The sequence below is a fragment of the Bemisia tabaci genome, chromosome 1, assembly GCF_918797505.1.
Source record: "Bemisia tabaci chromosome 1, PGI_BMITA_v3".
Classification (NCBI taxonomy): Eukaryota; Metazoa; Arthropoda; class Insecta; order Hemiptera; family Aleyrodidae; genus Bemisia; species Bemisia tabaci.
The window spans coordinates 18285973-18307494 of NC_092793.1; the positions used below are offsets into that span (position 1 = coordinate 18285973).

The 21522-nt window shown below is 39.1% G+C and overlaps 2 protein-coding genes across 2 annotated transcripts in view; one reads left to right on the forward strand and one right to left on the reverse strand.

The window, feature by feature from the left end:
• Ack-like (activated Cdc42 kinase-like) overlaps positions 1-5393 on the forward strand; it is a 28018-nt gene extending 22625 nt beyond the window's left edge. The window contains exon 15 of the mRNA XM_019046957.2: positions 193-5393. Coding sequence (XP_018902502.1) covers positions 193-447 — 255 coding nt within the window. The 3' untranslated portion in view covers positions 448-5393. The remainder of the gene's footprint in view (positions 1-192) is intronic.
• A 7148-nt stretch (positions 5394-12541) lies between these two features.
• Positions 12542-21452, reverse strand: LOC109033997 (uncharacterized). The gene is made up of 3 exons (XM_072297547.1): positions 21433-21452; positions 13964-15492; positions 12542-13115 (listed from the first exon to the last, which is right to left on the reverse strand). The coding sequence occupies exons 1-3, from the start codon at positions 21436-21438 to the stop codon at positions 12959-12961; spliced, it is 1692 nt and encodes a 563-aa protein (XP_072153648.1). The 5' UTR covers positions 21439-21452; the 3' UTR covers positions 12542-12958.
• Between the last annotated feature and the right edge of the window lie 70 nt (positions 21453-21522).

The following is a 21522-nucleotide window of genomic DNA, read 5'->3' on the forward strand; positions in this document are numbered from 1 at the left end:
TGACATCAATCCAAAAATTTGAAAAATTAAAATTTTGCTTTTAGATAATTTTAGCTGTAGATGGGGGACTGAACATGATATTCTATGTATCTTAATTTTCGTAACTTTACTGAATATTTACTTCTAACAAAACGCTTTTATGGTTTCAAGCTCTTTCGTCATTTCTCATCGTGATATATTGTTCTTTTACAGGTGACAGACGAACAGTGCCTTTCCACTCTGAATGTAGCCGATTGGAATGTTCACAGAGCAATAAAGCTTGTTAAGCTTCAGTGTTTATTAAACTCTGGATCCTCTCTATCTAGTCTCCCATCAAATCAAATAGTTTCCTCTACTCATCTGTCCGCACTAGAATCAACGAATTGGGATGTATCCAAAGCTGCCACACTAATTCTCTCAAGGTTAAAGAATTCTAATGATCCTAAGCCAGAAATAATTCTAGTGTAAGTTAACTTAAAGGAAACACTTATTTTTTTCTTTTTCATTGAGACGTCCACAAAGTCTTCTGTTAAAAAATGACAGATCAGCACTCTTTAATAGAAAGTCTGTCAATTTCATGTTTGAGGCTGCATGTTGTGTTAGGCCTTGTCCACACAAGCGCAGTTGGCGGAACTTCTGGGCAAATTAGTTTAAGGAACTGGAGTTTCACAGAAGGAGTTACAGTTGAGTTATAATAAGTTCCAGGAACAAGTTCACTCAAAATTCTGGGCCCATGTGGACAAGGTCTTACAAACAAGTATTGCTACATTTTTAAACTTTAAATTTTTTAGTTTTATTCCTATGTGTCTTCCAAGTACATACAAAGCCCTCTGTAGCAACATATAGTTGAAAAACTTTAATTTATGTGAATGTGCCATTTTCAAACATGATCTATCCTTTATACCTCTTTTTTGGAGCAATATTAGTTGTGACCCGGGTGCAACGATTTTTATAATCAAGTTCCTTATGCAAAACTTGAAACAGATGCAAGCAGTAATACATATTACTTTACCTGTCACTCAAGTATTCAATAATTTATTTTCTTTCTATTGATTTCAAATTCTGACAAAATTTCTTTGACTCTCAATAGTCACTTTCAACGAAAAAATTGCAGTTCAACCCATGAGTCGTTTGGATGGAGTGTTGGTGATTTCGCCATATCTCTCTATGATGATTCATCAGTCTTAGACTAAATTTGAATGCTTGTTAGGGAAATCACCAACACTCTTTCCAATTGTCACTGATCAAAACAGTCAATATCTACATTTTAGTCATAGTAACAAAAACGTATTTTGATCTATAAACTAAGTGTTCCCTTAAAAGATGAAAAAAAACTCAGGGTGTTTTTAACAAACCTCCATTTTTACTGCACGGCCCAATCAGTAGTTTTGGAATCTATATTTTTTCACCTTTTCTTATAAAACATATTTGCACATTAGCTCGATTTTTCACTTGATTTCTTGAGCCTTGAAAAATTTGGTTACAGTTTTTATCTATTTCTTTAAGTCGTCAGTATTTCTGTCTTTTTTAAATGTCATAGCCTGAAACATACTCTGAGGTTGAAGAATTTTGACTTTTCTCAAAAGAAATTTTGGTTTTTCTAGTGACTCATTATTTTTTAGTTATTATTTATTTTTTTCTGGGGTCTCTTTATTTTTATACTTATTATTTAGCATCAAGAGAAACTTGCCAATCACCTGTGAATTGATGTATAATTTTCTAATGTACATACCCATCATTAATTTGATTTTCCGTATATTTTACCGTGTTTATTCATTATTTTTGTATGGAATCACCTGTGTATTTGTTTTGTTTTATAGAATCCACACAAGTTCCTTAAGTTTGTGGCATTTACTTAGTTAATCAAACAGAAAACCAGAATTCTTTATCATGAGTGATCGGATCACCGTGTAACTCCCAAGTATGTTAGTTAGACAAGTTTTAACTTGTTTCAGTTACTATTATGACTGTCTCATTGCAAGCGTATGTAAGACGTGGGTATTTTCATGGTTGATATTACAAGCATAGCAAAGAAATATTTCAGATCTTGCATAGCATGTTGCCTGCCATGCTGGGACTAATTGACCAAGTACAAAGGTGTTATCATAGCACCACGTAAGGCTCATGAGGCCACCTCCATCACCAAAATACTGGCGGCAAGTGAATTATCAGCAATCTGATTGTGACTTCCTGAACTGTAGACTGAGTAGACAATTGACGCTGGTTTTGGAGTTTTTCAATTTTTGATCAAAATTTTCCCTATTTGTGCTGGTTTTCTGGGACTTTTAAAATAAATTAATAATAACTTATTAGCATGCAACATGTTCACTATACCTACATGAAAACCATAGGAATTTTATTCCAACAGGATTAAATGGATGAATTATCATTCTTCTAATACAATTTATGGATAGTTGGAGTTGACCTCGACTAAATTGTTGTATTATTTTCTTTTGGACGCTAAATTATCTTTTCTATGGAATATATAAAGCGATGAAGCTTAAATATAGAAGTAAAGAATCAATGAAGTCAAGTTGAAATTAAGAGGAAAAGGTGTGAAGTTATATTCTTCTGTGAGACTCAATATAAAAAATAAATTTGCTACCCGTCTTTTCTCAAATCAAAAATTTTTTCTCCATTGAATGTTTGATAGGAAAGAATATAAGACTGGTTTAGCCAACAACTGCTCTCTACTCACTTTATTTTTTCATAGAGGGTTGGTCCCTCTTTGCTGAATTCAACCTATCAGACATACTTCTTTATTTTCGTGAAATACTTTTTATGATCGCAGAATTTCCCCAGAAAGTATTTGTCTCTTTCATTGCAGGGACATTGTCTAAGTGAAAACAAAAAGATTCATCGAGTCAAACCATTTTATTTTTACGATATTTGTTATCATTCTTGATACCCTTTAGGTTTTAATTGAGTTTTAGTATGAACATGAAGTTATCATTTTTCTCACCTGTGCCATCTACATGAATGATTTATGTATTTCTTCATGCTGATAAAGGCACACAAAAGCAGGAGCTATGTTTCCTTTTTTTGGTTGTCCAACTTCAAGTATGTTCTTCTAAGACATTCATAAACGTAGGTTAAATGTAAAGAAAGAGGCTACTTAACGAAAGCAGATTTCAAATCAGCCTCAAATTTCGACCATCTCATTTCAAATCTGTGGTACGAAATTAAGAAAGTAAGGATTAGTTATTCTTTGGCATATGACAACATGATTGCCACAATGAGTGAAATTAATTAAATGAAGTGCCACAAGGAATGATGTTTTCGGCAAGACCTTGTTCCTTCAATATGAACAAATTGGTGATCAAGTAATATGTCCTTAATAGTGGGGGGAAAAAAATAAAATTGAACAAATTTTTTACTGTGCATAGAAAATAAGTTTTTCATTAACGATTGTCAAAGAGGTCTTTTTTCTTTTTCTTTATAATACATGTATATTCTTGCAGCTAAAATGGATCAGTGGGTTGATCACTGAATAGAATCCAGTTTTGATGTTTGAGTAAATTAGAATAGCAGAAAATAATTGATTTTGTTTGGTCATCAATATCAATGAAGGTTTTTCCTGTTAAAAATCACAGTGGATGACATTATCACTGCGTCTGTTTTTACATTAGCTTCTTCCTATTTGATTCCATTAGTGATTCACGATGAGACACTGGTGAAAATGTGTGCAATCTTGGTGAGAACGAAGTTGAAGGGACAGTGGTATTCATCATTTTTGTAGCAAACCAAATCATATTCTTCAGCAACATCTCATAATAACAGTTGAGAAAACTTAACAATGGGAGAACATCTATTTTTTGTTGCAAATCTATAAGTTTAACCATCGAAACAGGATTCTATGACCAGAGCATTCAACCAAATACCACATTTATGCCGCCATTCTGGAAAAGAACACCATATAAGTCCTTGAATGTTACTAGATTTCTTCTGATAGAATATGTATGTACCTATTTCTAAAAAAATGTCTGGATTTTTTTTTTTTTTTTAAAAAAAGAATTTCACTTTAAACTTAATCTAGTATAACTGAAAACTTTAAAACAAATATTTTATGTTTTTTTTTTTTTTTGTTCAAATACATATTCTATCTTCGAAAATTTGGTAACATCCAAATGCTCATAAGGCATTCTTTCTCAGAGGAGCAGTATGTGGGCAAAGTTTTATGGAAACTGAATGAAACAAAGACATTGAAAATTAATTAATTATGTTTTTTAAGTCTTTATTATCGTTTGGTGTGCTACATTATTGTTTTACTTTGTAAATAGACAGTATATTACTGCTATTTAATTGTTATTTGATTTATACTGAATCAAACTTGCTGGAAATTTTCAATTTTTATGCATTTCTGTTATTAGGTCTCTTTCAAAACTTTTCTTTATTTGCTCTCAAAGTCAATATGGGACGGTAACTTTTCAGAGATTCTGTGAGTGAGGTTATTTAGAGCTATTTCCATCAGCATCTTCTTAAAAAACATAGGAATTACCAACAATGGAATATGAACCCCATGTTTCATTTATAATTATTTTCTCTACTTTTTTCTGAGTTGAAGTGCAATCAACTAACACATTATTCCAGTACTAATAGAAAAATTGTCCCATTTGCCATGTCATCTTGTTGTTTGTCAGCTGCACTAGCCACAGAATTAGATTTTTTCGTTTGAAGTATTTTGCTAGGCACTTGTATGACAGTCTGTTCAATTGCGCAAGTCTCTACACTCAATTTTAAAAAAGATGTTCCTCAAAAAAATTGTTCAAATTTGTTTTCAAAAGCCAATACATTGGTTTAAATTGAATTTAGAAACTTGGCTCTGGCCAATTATTTTTTTTTATCTTGGCAGTACATATGCCCCAGCCTTAAAAATATGACTCCGTGACTAGTGTAGACGATCTGCCTATCTACTTAGAATTCTTGAGTGAGAAAATTGTTTCATCCTTGCGTTTTCCTAATGTTGCTTAGTTAAAATTATTCATGACTTAAGTTACACACATATTTATCTTCCAAAAAAATTTTTTTAAATGAATTGAGGTTTTTTTTACAACTTTTTTACTCTTAATTATACATATTCCAAAGAATCTGGGTGAAAATCAGTTCGCTATTTATTTATTTTTTATTCAATACAATTCAAAGAAAAAAAAATTAAGCAGGTAATTATTTCATTTTGATATTCTTTCTGGTTTCCAAAAATATAGCATTTATTAGCCTTTTGATACACCTAAGACATTTTTCAGATTTTTATATTACTAAGAAACATTATACTCAAGCAGGTCTTGTTATTGTTTATTTTAAGTTCACCTCTTGCAGGTATGTCATTTAGTAACAAGCTGATGTGTCCTTAAATGTACTTTCTTCTCTCTCTACATATATTGTCCCAAGAACAATAAAATGATTTATTCAAAATACTTTTTTGCTGTTTTTGAAATTTCCCAACGACTTTTTTTTTGGATCCATGGAAAAAATCCTTGGCTTTAAGCAAAAACCATTAAGTAAAAAAGGAGTCCTACGCGTACTCTTTGCCTGAAAATTCTGTACTTAGCTGATAAATTTCAGCTTTCCTGCCAACTCCTCTATCTGGATTCAAGTTCCTTGATTCAAAACGTCCCATCTCTTTGTGCCGAATCAGTCCGTGCCATGTTTTTTCCCATGTTACGCCTGAGCCGAAAAGCTCCGTGACCTGAAAAGGGTTACAGCCGCGTCCCTCCTTCCCTTAACCCAGGGGTTTTTTTGGGAAGGGACCTGTTTCTTATTCCCGATTGAATACTACTTAACTTAAAAGAATCATTCGACAACATGGATACTTCTCAACCAAGGGAAAAGATTTATGAAAAATAAATGTGGAAAACAAAAACCAGAAATTTGCACGGAACCTCTTATAAGCTCATGCCCCCCCCCCCCCCAAAAAAAAATTGCATGTTCCATCTGAGTGTGCCCCAAAGTTAGAATCATGGCGACTTAGTTCTCATCAGATGAGGGCGAATGAAGCATTTAATTTGAAGAATCACCAAAGAAAATGTCGTTTATATAAATTTACAGTTGAAAAAAAAATCCTCAAAATCAGTCCATCTCACGAAGAGGGGGAGGGGGGCTAGGGATCCACGTAGAAATATATGAGCCCAAAACTCGACGCATATTCATGTTACTGAGGTCCGTTAGCACTAGGAATTTTGAGTGAAGAAAGGTTCTCAAAAAATAATTTTATTTAATAGGTACCCTAGCCTACATTCACAAATGTCAATGATTTGAGACAGGTGAAAAGGTAGTATATTCCCTCATTTTCGCGTGATACCATATCACACACCCACTCCAGAATATATGGCCGGATTTACACGTAGGCCGTTGAGGATACGGCCTATGGCGGCGAATTTTGGGGGCCCGCAAAAAATGTAAAAAGAAGAACGAAGATGCGCGCTGCCGAGAACAAGCGGCAGCATGACGATATAATCGAAAGGAATTAGGGGCAACAGGCCCGGACTTAGGGCGTGTGCAGGGCGTGCGGCGCACACGGGCGCCAGCCTTTGGGGGGCGCCACGAAAGAAGAAGAGAGGGGAAAAAAAGGGAAGAAAGGACAAGGGGGAAAAAGGAAAAGGAAACAAGGTTGGGCAGTGAAAGCAAGGAAAAAGGGGGGAAATGGAAGGAAAAAGGAGGCAAGAAAAGTGAAAAGAGAGTCCGCGAGAAAGGGGGGGGGGCATAAAAACCATAGACAAAATATAAAGAGAATTGCCGTCTAAAGGTAAATTTTCAGGACAAAAACTCCACCTGGTCCATAGACGGCCAGGCGCCCCTTGCCTTGACCCTAAATTTGCGGCTGTACAGAAATACATCAGAGTAGGCATGTAGTAAGGGGGCGCCATAAATCCATCGAACAGGAGCCGACATAGCATTTTAGGCCACGTCCGCCATCTTGGATTCGAGAATTTTCAAAAATCGACTAAAAATTCGAGTTTCCCGTCAAAAAGTACCCCTGATCCCGCGGTTCACAAAGCTCTAACGAACAGAAACGGAGGCCAGAACCGGGGCTCATTTTAGGCCACATCCAACATTTTGGAGTTAAAAATTTTAAAAAATTGACTAAAAATTCGAGTTTTCCGTTGAAAAATACCTTGTGATACCGCGTTTCACAAGACTCGAACAAACAGAAACCGAGATAGCATTTTAGCCCACGTCCGCCATCTTGAATTTGAGAATTTTAAAAAATGGACTAAAAATTCGAGTTTCCCGTCGAAAAATACCTCCTGACACCGAATTTTAGAAAAATCCATCGAACAGGGGCCGAGATAGCATTTTAAGCCATTTCGGATTTTCGAATTTTGAATTTTTTGAATTTTGACAGATTTTGATTTAAAACGCGTGATCCCCAAAATCGAAGCTCAGATTCGGATTCCTTGTAAAAAATCGATGCAATTTCATGTATCATACCCTGACACCGAATTTCAGGAGAATCCATCGAACAGGAGCCGAGATGGCATTTTAAGCCACTTCAGTCATTTCGGATTTTTGAAGTTGAAAAATGTTACTTAAAACGCGTGATACCCAAAATCGAAGCTCAGATTCGGATTCCTCGTAAAAAATCCATGCGATTTCATGTATCATACCCTGACACCGAATTTCAGGAGAATCCATCGAACAGGAGCCGAGATGGCATTTTAAGCCACTTCAGTCATTTCGGATTTTTGAAGTTGAAAAATTTTACTTAAAACGCGTGATACCCAAAATCGAAGTTCAGATTCGGATTCCTCGTAAAAAATCCATGCGATTTCATGTATCATACCCTGACACCGAATTTCAGGAGAATCCATCGAACAGGAGCCGAGATGGCATTTTAAGCCACTTCAGTCATTTCACATTTTCGAATTTGGAAAATTTCACTTAAAACACGTGATACCCAAAATCGAAGTTCAGATTCGGATTCCTCGTTAAAAATTGATACAATTTCATGTATCATACCCGAGCATAGCGTGAAGGAAAGAGACGTAACGTAGACATACTGATTCGAGCATATGAATCCAATGTGGCAACATGGGTAGTGCTCAGTGGGTCAGCGGAGGAGGAAGAATAAGAATTTATCGTGAGAAATTCCTCGGGACGAAACCGAACGCTTAGCCGGCGCTATAAGTGGCGCCTCCCCGTTCGGTTTCACTCGGGCGACAGGCGGCGCGGCGTAGTTCAAAGGGGACGTACGACAGAATCTATACGCGTCGTTAAACCTTTTTTTTTCACGCTATTCTAACATATGATACATGAAATCTCATTAATTTTTCACGAGGAATCCAAATCTGAGCTTAGATTTTGGATATTATGCGTTTTAAGCTATTTAAAATCGTAGGAGATTTTACAGAGTTTTCCTTGAAAATTGATCACACATTAGTGTTTTTTTACGTCATTAAACCTCTTTCCTTCACGCTATTCTAACATATGATGCATAGAATCTCATCAATTTTTCACGGGGAATCCGAATCTGAGCTTAGATTTTCGATATTACGCGTTTTAATCTATTTAATCGTAGGAGAAATTACAGCATTGTCCTTGAAAATTGATCACACATTAGTGTTTTTTTACGTCATTAAACCTCTTTCCTTCACGCTATTCTAAAATTTGATGCATGAAATCGCATCAGTTTTTCACGAGAAATCCGAATCTGAGCTTAGATTTTGGATATTACGCGTTTTAATCTATTTAAAATCGTAGGAGAAATTACAGAATTGTCCTTGAAAATTGATCACACATTAGTGATTTTTTACCCCGTTTTTCTTCTACGTTCACGTAATGAAATTAGATCAACAGTTGACTCATCTAGAGTCCCTTTATGCTGAGAGTCAAGACAATTCGGCTCATGGATGTCACAAACGGGAATAAAGATTACAGAAATTGAACGTATTTCGTAATCTTTGATCGGCCCATTCTCAAATGCCTTTCTCCGTTCCTCCTCTCATTCCGTTTGTTCCTTGCCGAACCCGTAATTCCCTGGTCCATTCCAGATTATAATCTTTGCAATTGGTGAAAATGTAATCTTTATTCCCGTTTGTGACACTGTGGAGGCCTAAAATACGGGAACCAATCAGAAATGGATTCAAATTGTCTTGACTCTCAGCATAAAGGGACTCTAGACTCATCTACTAGTCTAGCCTAACCCCCCAGAATCGGTCTAAATGGTGAACGATTTTATCAGATAAGATGTGCGGTCCTAGTTTCCGGGCAATTGCGGTTTGATGGATGCTGCGATGAGGAGAAACAGAAGATATTCGAAACTCGGGCGAATATTAAGTGTATAATGTATAATGTATTTAATAACCAATTGGATCGCGTTTTGCCAAAAGGAACTAAGAGCATTTCAATGTTGCTGGGATTGTGCAACTTGGGTACATTCTTTGCAAAAAGTAAACTTTGCGACGGTAATTTTCGTCTTGAATTCATAGTTTATTGGGAGTAGAGGTGAAACTAGTTTAGATGATCGTTTATGTTTGCAAGGTTAGCGACATTGGAATGCTCTTGGGCAAGATGATTACCAAAACAGACCGCAAGATATTGGATGAAGCTATGCACATAAGGCATGCCCCCCCCCCCCCCCCCCCACATTAGACTGAGGATACTTAGATATAACTCTCTTTTTAAGGATATTTTAATCTTTTGACAGAATGCAAGAAGAGAAAGAAATACTTTTTTCAGTCGAGTCCACTCGCTACTTTAAAATTTTGCCCACGTGAGCATTAAGAATCCATCTCTTATGGGGATCACAAATATGCAATTCTGATACCAAAACTTTGAACTTTGCGCAAAAAACGATCGCGGGAAGAGTCTGCAAAACTGTGGGTATACTTCAAGCATTGCGCTTGTGTTCCCGAGCCAGCGGCAGCGAAACCGGATCTCTAGTCTCGCTCTCGGCTCTTGAGTCTTGACCCATCCAACTTTTCTACTGCTGCGTTCAGGTCTCTGAGTCAGCCGAAAAGAGTTCACCTTCTCCTTTATTTTGTGGATATGTAATTTTATCTGCCAAGAAATCAAAATACCGTATCACCGTATTTTTGCCCCATTCACATTTTCTCCTTGAGCATTTAAGTCTCCGATTCAACCAAAAAGATATGATCCCTCATACTGTGGATATGCGCGCGTGTTATCGTCTTGGAAGTCGAAATATTTGTATCACGCGTTTTGCCCTATCCAACTTTTTTACTCCTGCGTTCAAGTCTGAGTTGCGAAAAGAGTTCCCTCCATTGATGTTCTCCTCCATTTCGTGGATATAAAATTTTATCTTATACTTATAAGAAATTGAAATAGTTCGTATCACGCGTTTCGCCCCATTCAACTTTTCTACTCCTGCGTTAAAATCTCTGAGGTAGCGGAAAAGAGATCCAACTTTTTTTCATTGTTGTGAATACGAGAGAGTTGTACTACTTTGTAATAATTGTGACCAGATTTGTGAAAAGAGACCGCATCTTCCGGAGGAGAATTTACGGAACTTTGAACGTAGTTGCAACGAACGGTTGCGGAAAGCGCCTACAAAATTCTTGGGATACTTCAAGCATTGCGCAATCTGTACCCGATCCCTAGTCGTCGCTCGTCGCTCGTCGCCCTCTCGACTCTTGTCATGACTCGCGAATTGCGTTAACAATAAGCTCCGAGATGCGTATGCTATTCTGCTGTGCCTAGGAAAAACGCCGTATGAACATTCGAGAGTTGCCAAATTTCCCCGGATAAAGCATGTATTTTGAGGAAAGTTATGCATATTTTTCTTTGAAATTTTCAGATATGTTAGATCAAATCACATCCATCACAAGTCAATAAGGGTAAATTGTGTGTATGCTTTACTTGGAGTAATTATCGATCTTTAGTTTATACTTCATTCCTAGCTTTGTATATTGTAAGGTACAATAAAAAATTAATAATTGCAGTATTTGAGTGCTGCTTAAATACAATTGTTAATTTTTTTCAAGATAAGAAAAAGAAAAATTGAAATAGAATTGAAAATAAGAAAAAAAAAACATTTTTTGATGGTAGAATTTGTGTAACAATTGCAAAGAATCGTAAAGGAATTGTATAGAAATGGGAATTTAATATAACAAGAGAAAAAAGGTTCTATAAAATAAAAGAAATTTGAAGTACAATTTTGTTATTTTATTGGACTTTTATGTGATGTCACGCCTGAATCCATTTGTAGAGATACAATGAGAAAATATAAAAAAACACCTTTTGCATGATGCCATATGAATGAGCTCTTCATCCGAAGAACAACATTTTTAACAAGAAAATTAAATAAGTAAATAATAAGAGGTACCTAGTTATAAAAAAATAATATGATTCAAACATTTTTCAAGGACGTTGAAAAAACTAATTATCGCCCGGAAGGAACCATTCAGAAATCACATAGTAATAAAATGACAAATGCAGTTTTTAACACCCATCCCTGTATTTCGTCACCGCTCTGTTTAACACCCCCCCCCCCCTCCAAAAAAAAAAATGTAGGTACCTAATGCTGCCTTTATCTCTATCTCTTTCCCAATTTTCCACAGATACTTTGTGAAATAGTTCATTAGGTGGATTGCATTTTGCAAAAAGGAACCAAGGATTCCAATGTCGCTGAGATTGTGCAACTTTTTTATCTTGCAAATATTAACTGATCATCAAAAAATTTCAGTCCCAATAAACTATAAAAGACAAAAATTAGCTTTGTATAAATTTACTTTTTTGCATGATTTCAGTAATTTTAGTGTAAAAAATGTGAGTTGCACAACCCTAGCAACATTGGAATGCTCTTGGTTCCTTTTTGCAAAATGCAATCCTGCGGGGCGATTATTGAAACTGATAGACAAAGCGATAGACAAAGATGACATAGGGGGTATAAAGCAATTCTATTGGTTGAAATGGGTGGTTCTCATCGACTAAGGGGGAAAATGATAGACTAACTGTCGGGTTTCTCGTGGGTTGCCGTTACTTAGTCGATTACCTACCTCCTTTGTCCATTGCAACAACCCGTTTCCACCAATAGGATCCCTCCAAATCCCTTTTGTCGTCTTTGTCTATCGCTTTATCTATCAGTTTCAATAATCGGTCCGCAGGTAAGGGTTGCCAAAAATGATGAAAAAATCAAACCTTTGCAGCAGTCTCATTGTTGAAATTTTGTGTTTGTTAACTGGGGGAGATAAGACTAAGGTGGAATCGAACCATGTGATGGGCCAGCTTCATCAATCATCCTCTTTGTCCTACCTGTGTCCAGTGAATTCAGTGACTGACCAATCACCCGGCCAATCACATAAGACCATTCCTCCCAGTCTTGTCTTGTCCAGTTGACAAACACGAAATTCTAACAATCAAACTGCACTCAAGGATGAAGGAAAAGAGCAAAAAACTAGTGGCTCCCAGTTTAATTTGTCAGAAGTCGTATAAAATTATACTAATTCAAATTTTTCTCGCAACGATCTGCCGAACAGCCTCTGATGCTGAATTTCGATAGCAGACACCCTTGTAGGTACCTTCTGTGGAGTTATATTGTCTATGGATGGCTGCAAAATAATGCCACAATAGACGGTAACATGGCAATAAATCATTCAGTCCATCGTTTGGAGTAAACAACATTTTATTTAACGATCAGAGTATAAGATTATAAATTGGGCAGATCACTGAGGACCTATTGCCGTATGATCAATATTTCACTCAGTCGAGGTAGGACACCACCAGAGGTTTCATTTTTTGAAGTCCCAGAGATAAATAATGTAAGCTTTTAGCTAATGACCTTTAAAATTAAACTTTTCCTGTGATTCAGTTGAAAAATATGTTCTTCTGATATTGCAGTGATTTAATCAGCTACACCTTTGCTTTCCCCGTAAATAATTACATTTCAAGGGCGAATTTAACCTCATTCAACTCACACCGAGTGAAATCTTCACAGGAGTAGGTATACAGCTAGGTAGACCTGTGCATTTCAGGATACAGTTGGCATTGAACAACTGAGCACCTATTTGTATTTTCCTAGTTTTCATTCAATAATTCTGAAGCCTCTATCATCTGCAATGTATTTGACGTGGATACGCTTGCCCTCTGGACTCGTATAGGAGAATTGTCCAGATTTAATGAGAGTGGTGCCACTAACCACACCTTGCTCAGAGACGCTTGTTCCTTTACCATCGGTGTACCTGAAACAGACATTATTGGGTATAAGAATTGAAGGTTAAGTCAAGAGAGGGATATTCTGGGAAAAAGCAAGAACATGATTTGATTGTATAGCATTTTCAAAAACTTTGCTTTCCTACTTACAAAAATAACCGAAAAAAAGCCGGACAAGGAAGATTTAGCCACCCTGTATAGGCACATGATTACCTATCAACCTTTCAGTTCAAGTTTCAGAGTTGCCTAGTTCTCTGCGTAATACTAAATATTGGAGACAATTCAGCAACGTCTGAAGCAATTAGACTGGTTCCGGTTGAATCCGTCAAATTAATTTGGTATATTGGAAAATCGTAAGATCCAAACAGAGATAATTGTATGAACATCGACAATCTATGTGAAAGAGCTAAACGGAACGAAAAATTTGTCGACTCCGCCATCGATGCTATTTTCACCCTCCAAAATCATTTTTTAAGCCGAAATTGGACTGCATTCAGCAACTAGGAACTAATTTTTCCGGCTCATTTCAAGAATGGCGTTTGTAGGTACCTCGTGATTTCTCTTGGCAGATAGGTGCTTTTACGGATGAGTGAGGAATTGTAGTTCCTTCATTGCAGAATCTAGTCCAATCGCGGCCCTACTTTGATAAGTATCGAAAAATGAAGGCAATCGATTTTTTCACCATTAACTCGATACTCCGTCCCGCATGCCATGATCAAACTCTCTGAAATTGTTCGTCCTTTTATCACTAAAATCTTTATAAAAACAACGGAAAGAATGATTCAAGATCCTGCACCACATTTATTCCTGTCACAATGAAGACCAATTGGTAGGACCGAGACTGCCTTGTGGCCCCTCACTGTGTGGTGTAACTTACCCATGAGAGTATCCTCGGGATGGATCGTCCATTTGAAAATGCTTCGACATTACATAATTAACCGGTAGATAAGGTGCTGGAGGCCCGTACTCAAAAGGCGGGGCACGCTCAGCTGGATACGGAGCTGGTGGTCCGTATTCTTGGACGGGCTCTGCGGGGTATGGAGCTGGCGGCCCATACTCTGCCGGGGGTGGTGGCGGTGGAGGAGGAGGTGGTGGAGGAGGAGGTGGTGGTGGAGGTGGTGGTGGAGGCGGAGGAGCAGCTTCGGGTGCGTATGGAGCTGGGGGTCCGTACTCCGCTGGAGGTGGTGGTGGTGGTGGTGGTGGCGGCGGAGGTGGAGGTGGCGGCGGCGGCGGTGGTGGAGGGGGAGCAGCTTCGGGTGCGTAAGGGGCAGCTTCGGGTGCATATGGAGCCGGAGGTCCATATTCTGCGGGTGGAGGTGGTGGTGGAGGAGGAGGTGGAGGAGGTGGAGGTGGCGGCGGTGGCGGCGGTGGTGGAGGAGGAGCAGCTTCGGGTGCATATGGAGCCGGAGGTCCATATTCTGCGGGTGGAGGTGGTGGTGGAGGAGGAGGTGGAGGTGGCGGCGGCGGCGGAGGTGCTAATTCAGGTGCATAAGGAGCTGGAGGTCCATATTCTGCGGGTGGAGGAGGAGGAGGAGGAGGTGGAGGTGGCGGTGGGGGTGGAGGTGGAGGAGCAGCTTCGGGAGCGTATGGAGCTGGAGGTCCGTACTGTGCAGGTGGCGGTGGAGGAGGTGGGGGTGGGGGTGGAGGCGGAGGTGGAGGTGGGGGAGCAGCTTCGGGTGCGTAAGGGGCTGGAGGTCCATATTCTGCGGGTGGCGGTGGTGGAGGAGGCGGGGGTGGGGGTGGAGGAGGCGGAGGTGGAGGAGGTGCTAATTCAGGTGCGTATGGAGCTGGAGGTCCATATTCTGCGGGTGGAGGTGGAGGCGGGGGTGGGGGTGGGGGTGGGGGTGGTGGTGGCGGAGGTGGAGGAGGTGCTAATTCAGGTGCGTATGGAGCTGGAGGTCCATATTCTGCGGGTGGTGGTGGTGGAGGGGGCGGGGGTGGTGGCGGAGGCGGCGGCGGCGGCGGAGGTGCTAATTCAGGTGCATAAGGAGCTGGAGGTCCATATTCTGCGGGTGGAGGAGGAGGAGGAGGAGGAGGTGGAGGTGGGGGTGGAGGCGGAGGAGCAGCTTCGGGTGCGTATGGAGCTGGGGGTCCGTACTGTGAAGGTGGCGGAGGAGGCGGTGGGGGTGGCGGTGGAGGTGGCGGCGCAGCCTCGGGTGCGTATGGAGCCGGTGGTCCATATTCTACTGGTGGAGGTGGTGGTGGTGGTGGTGGCGGCGGCGGAGGGGGCGGTGGTGGTGGCGGTGGAGCTGGAGCTTGCTCCTTAGGATACGGGGCAGGTGGTCCATAATCAAAGGAAGGCGGCTTCTCGGCTGGATATGGTGCAGGTGGCCCATATTCTCTACTCAATGGGGCATGGTCGGCAGTCGCTAATGCTAGCGAGATCGCTAGCACGATATGCCGAATCTGTAACACGAATGCGGACGAAAATTACTGTCAATAAAGTCACGTGGTAAAGTAGCATTATTTTTTTTTTTATTTTATTTTATTATATAGTACACATGCCCAGACCAAATACATCATCTACACTTTAGTAGGGCACCTTCCTCCTAGCAGCCGTCAATGGCTAGAGCGGCGAATGGCTAGCAGGCAGTGGATCAATTTGGCAACAGTGCGTTTTAGGTAATAATGGTTTAAAGCATCGTTTTGAGTATTGCTGTATGAAAGTCGTGATTTATGCAAGTGAACTGAATGTCTTTCGACGATTTGCACCCTCAAGAATGCAAATTTTTTCAGTAATTTTCATCGGTTCTGGCCGTTGATGGCGATTTGGAGCCACCTGGTAGACATTTCGGACGATGCATCATGACCTATTTTAAAAATGGGAAAACTAGATTTTCATTCGATTTTTTGTTGAAGTATGTCGACGGTGAAACTCCCAAACCACGTATCACGTTTGCGGTGTTATAGAATCTCAGCTCCTATTTTATTTCTTTCCGAACAAATCAGCAGTATTCCTCGAAGTTTGCAGCATTTGCCTTGCACAGAGAAGTAAAATCACGTAAGTATTTAAGAATTGAAATTTACCTAGCGGTTCTCCCCTTACAAAAATTAGTCACGGCAGGAACTAATACCCCAATGTCGCAACCCGAAATACGTGGTTTGCGACTTTCACCGTAGATGTCATTTACAAGCAACACTTCAAATGTTGAAAGCGGTGGATAGCCGTGGTTTTACCGAGTAGGAAAAAAGAGAGAGCCTTTGCAAAGAAAGGCATTTTGTGCCCGTTTTTGGAGACGCAGGGATTTCGTTCAAATATGTCTAAAACAAAATCTTACGATGAGACAATTCGTCAGTTAAAGTTTCAGCTTGAGAATAAGCTCATTTTGGCAATGCAGCTCATTGCGAAGTTTGCATTTTTTACTATTAAAAATGCTAATCAACGGTGAAACTACCAAACCACGTATCGCGGTTTGCGACGTCGCAGACTTCCTGTCATACTTTATTTTTTAAATGAAAAACTACTTAACGTCCAGTCTTGAAAATGTCTTTGATTTTTCCTCTTCGTGCGGAAAAAATTCTGTGAAAATTTCAAGGAATGATATTGATTTGGTCTACTTCAAAAAAATAAAATGTGAGCGTAGATTTTTAAACACCGCAAACGAGATACGTGGTTCGGTAGTTTCACCGTCGTAATACAGTTCTCTCACTATAAACACTCATTATAACGAAAATCTCTCTTTTGCGAAGGGCACAATTTCATCAGTTAATAATGTTACATGTTGTGTAGACTGATTAGCTGATGAAATTGCATCCCTTGAAAAAAAAAATTGATTAATGTTGTTTTGTAACCCACAAATTTCAAAACGTTGGCATATGTTAATGGGAACATATTTAAAATTAAACTTTTTAAACGACACACAGGCAGATTAAGACGGGAAGGGGTCTCTTCTGCTCATATCTCATTGTCAGTCAAAATACGCAACGCATTCAAAGCTATTGAAAATAACGACTTGACACAACTATACGCATTCCAGGGATACGCGTGTTGCATATAAAAAAATGGAAGGCGCCTCGGTCACTCCAGTCAGCTATTCACACGGTAGCAGCGCGTAGCGCGCCGCGTAAGGGAGCGTTCATAAATTACTAACTCGTAAATTTTTCGCTTTAGAGGAGGGAGAGGTTATGATCCTGCGTTACTCTGCATTATAATCTGCGTATGAAGGGGGAGGGGGGTTAGAGCCAGCGTTAGTTAACCGTCTCCATTAAAAAAAAAAAAACACACACCGAATCCAAAATGTATCAAATATTTAATTGTTGTCTTGAAATTGCGAAAATTCACTATTTTTTAAACCTATGAAACGATGAAGCACAATAAGGGAGGTTGCCATTTGAAAAAAACAGTTGTGGGTCCCGGCTCCCCTGCAAGGCTTCCTCAAAAATTTAATATGATATAAGAAGGAACTTTTTTTGATCGAAAAGTGTACCCAAAAGTTCAAGCCTCTGTGCAAACGTTCAAAATTTAAAGGGGAGGGGGTATCTAGACTTTTGAATAACCCTGTATATGTCGCAGGCAGTCAGCAATCGCCGGCAATTTGCAAGTTCCGTACTTGTCCATTCGTCAAATTGCAATTTAAATAACATCGATATAGTTAAGGTTTCTTTAGCGAAGAAATTCAAGGCACGACCTCAGCTTGGAGCGCCTTCAAATCCAGCGATACTCTCCGCTTTGTCATGGAGTTAGTTTAGTTGCTTAACCAAACCAAATCCAACGCAGATTATTATTGATTACATTTCACGAACTCGCGAGTGTGCTAGCTGGTACCATGCATTCATTCAAGAAGGAGGGAATAACATATGTTGGAATTCAAAGCATACTAATCACTACTTTCTATCTCGTTTTTTCACTTTAAATTTTTTTTTAATTTGTTGATTCATCACGAATAGATTGCAATTTGCCGGAGCTTGCTAATTTCCTGCGACATATACATATACCTGAACAAATTTTGATCGTACGAGCCGAGCGTTCGGTAGGTAATTTAATTAGATTTAATTCAATTTGTCCAAGCAAAATGTCGACTCGTAGAATTGAAAATTCGGTTCGTGAGATCGGAGTGACCGGACACCTCGGTTGGACCAAACTGACAATGAGTGAAGAAATTGAATCGTACGAATAGAACGTTCGATCCTACACGCCGCATTCATAGTTGATCCTTCGTCGGTCATCTTTCTGCAGGAGGCCCCAAATAATTTACATTGTGATTAAAGGAGATTTAAAGGGATCCTCAACATTCGCATCATAAAAAAGACTAAGTAAGTGCACTGCATACATTTGCAAGAATCTCGAACAAAATTCGATATCATAATTTTAGAGATTACAAAAATTTACAAGGGATTACAAAAATTTGCTTGTTCTTCAAATTACCTACTGAAAATATTAAAGAAGAGTTTTGCAGGTTTTAAACATTTTGAGGTTTAGGTCTGTCCGTGACGACCTTGAACTTTGTCAAAATAATAGAATCCCTGGTAAAAATTGGCGATAGGAGCTGCGTTTCAAAATACCATAGGAGTTCTTATAGCCGACTGAAGAGGGCGATAGAAAATCATATAGCTGGCTGTAGAAAGTGGAACAAATCATATGGCCGGGCTACACGAAGCGATAAAACATTATACAGACGGGCTATAGTTCCTATCGCCGGGCTTTACACTTTATCGCCTGGCTGACGCTTTTTCGCCATCGGCTATAAAAGGCTATAAGAAATTGTGTAAACATTCTTGTGCTTTGTAAATCCTCAAGTTTGTACGGAATCACCTTAATATTTACAAAACGCACATCATATTTTCCTTTACTACACATTTTTTTTCACCAATTAAAATGAGAATAATCCATACAGAGTGTGCAAACATTTCAAAGTCATGAGTTAAAAAACGCTGACTCCGCGAGATTAAATATTAGAGCCTAACACAAAGCGGAGCGGCGGCGCACTGGCGCCTACAAACCTAACAGGGATACTTCACGCATTGCGCAATGCGTGAAGTATCCCTGTTAGGTTTGGAGGCGCCAATGCGCGTTCAGCGCTGGCTGCCGCTGCCCGCCCGCCGCGCCAGCCGCGCCGCAGTGTACCGCGGCGCTTGAAGCAACTATTTCGCACCAGAGGTATTGCACAGTATCATACGAAATTGAAGGCGCTCCAACATATTAGGAATGGCAGGCATCCTTCAAAAGAACGGAGCTTTCCTCGCAAATTAAATTAAGATACTGCGGCCCAAAAAGAGAGCGGTAGTCCAAAAACTCACTAAGTCCTAGCATCCGTAATTATTAACGTTTAGCATACACTTCATCGCCAGGTTGTTGCTTAATCGCCATCGGCTATAAAAGGCTAAGAAATTGTGTTGTTGGCTATAGAAGCAATTGGAAATCTCACAGCCGGCTGTAGGTCTATGGTATTTTGGAACAAAGATTCTACTGCCAATTTTTACCAGGGAAGAGTCTGGACTCTAGATCCAATGTGCTCTTTTTTTCCAGTGCATTATTCCAAGGAACCAACTAATGGACCACTCGACAAGGTACGAATTTAAGAATTCGGATGCATGTTTCTTAACACGCATGATGCATGTTGCCGGCTATAGAAGCTAGTGGAAATCTTACAGCCGGCTGTAGGTCTATGGTATTTTGGAACAGAGATTCTACTGCCAATTTTTACCAGGGATGTTCCCTCCGTTTTTCTTACTTTTTGCAGCGGCAAATCATTGTCAGCTCTCATAATAATTTAAAACCAAGGGGTTTTCGCACTTTGACGGATGTCATTATCACTTGTATTGACTTACTTTTTGTTCCAGTCCGACCCTTTGTTGATTGTTATTTAGGATTACATGAAGGCCATTTCGAGTGTTAAACTCATCCTCAAGTGTGACTTTCACACTCGAATGTGGAGTTCAACACTCGAAATGGCCATCGTGTAAACTAAAGAACAATAAAAAAAGGATCGGACCGGGAAGTGAAAGTAATTGAGAAGTTAAAATAATTTATTTCCGAAATTATTTCGATAAATTTAACGCGACATTTGTCGAAATTGCGTCATTTTTAAGACGCTATGTCGAGAACCTCCTTAAACCTCCCTTAATCACAACGTGAACCATATGGAACCTTCTCACGAAAGGAGCTGTCAAAGGAACGACACAGAATATGGCCAATAAGATCGAACGTTCAATTCGTGTGATTTCTTCAATCACTTGGGTCCAATCATGGAGTATGCAAATTGTTTGATTGGTATGGAACGTTCGCAGGGTGGCAAGAAACATGAGAAAGAAATGGAAGATTGGAAATTTTAGTGAAATATTTCACGAGATTTCACGAAACTGTGAAATATTTCATATTTATCAGGGGCTGGAGTATGCAACCCCGCACTCAAATGCACAAAAATAGGAGAAAGTCATAATTTTTACGTTTTGTGAAACTTGAAAAGAAACCAGTATTTTTTAATATCTTTCATAACATTCTGATATTTCATGAAATATTTCACGTATAGTTTCAAGATTTTATTTTTCATGAAATTTTGCCACCCTGAACGTTCGGCTCTCGCGATCAAAAATTATTTTTCTCAGTGATAAGGTCAACCCTGTCATTTTCCCCCACTCCCGCCTTCCCATCCCGCGGTAAATTTTAAAGAGAAATTTTCGTTAAGCAATGAAGGAACTGGTCAAATATGAAAATTTAACGAAATATGTGTGAACAGATGCTAAACCTTGTCACGAAGGGAGAGGAATTAGAAAAGCTAATATCCTCAAGAATGGTCATGTTATAAAAGCAATTCACCACGATTTTGTTCGGACCCAAGCGCAGACGAACCTTTCACGTGCAAGATAGAGCTAACATTTTTGCATCACGTATCAACATCAAGGTTTATGACGGAGATAGGCAAAGGAGCTCCATATGTAGAGAAAAATTAAATTATCTACTCGAAAACCCTTGGCTCGTAGGGGTTAATTATGTATCATTTGCGTAGACAACAACCAAAATTCCCAAAAATTGACCTTTTCAGGTACAGATTTTTTATGTACGAAAAGATAAATTTCGAATGCGAGAAAAGCATGCGTAAATATAACCTGCCGACGATGTTACCAGCTTTAGAAGCACTTTATTTCTTGAACATATTACATCACCATTAAAATGCAAATTATAGCTTGAAGTTTTGATCTCAGGAGTAATAAATATCACAAGTAAGTAGCTTCGAAAACTGATAATCGATTCTTTTTCTTTCTTCAAAAACCTAATTCGATTTTTTTTTATAATGCACAATTTGGAGTCCCCACCTCAGGAGCACTTCGCCTCGCTTCATTACAAATATTTATCAGGATTAATCCGAAAATCACAAAGAAATTTGATAAAAAATTAGAAATACTTACAATCATTTTGGGCAGTGTGACGGGAGACCACTGTGCTAAATTTGGAAAGTAATTTAGCTTATATAGTAGCAGGCAATGATGCGGTTTTTT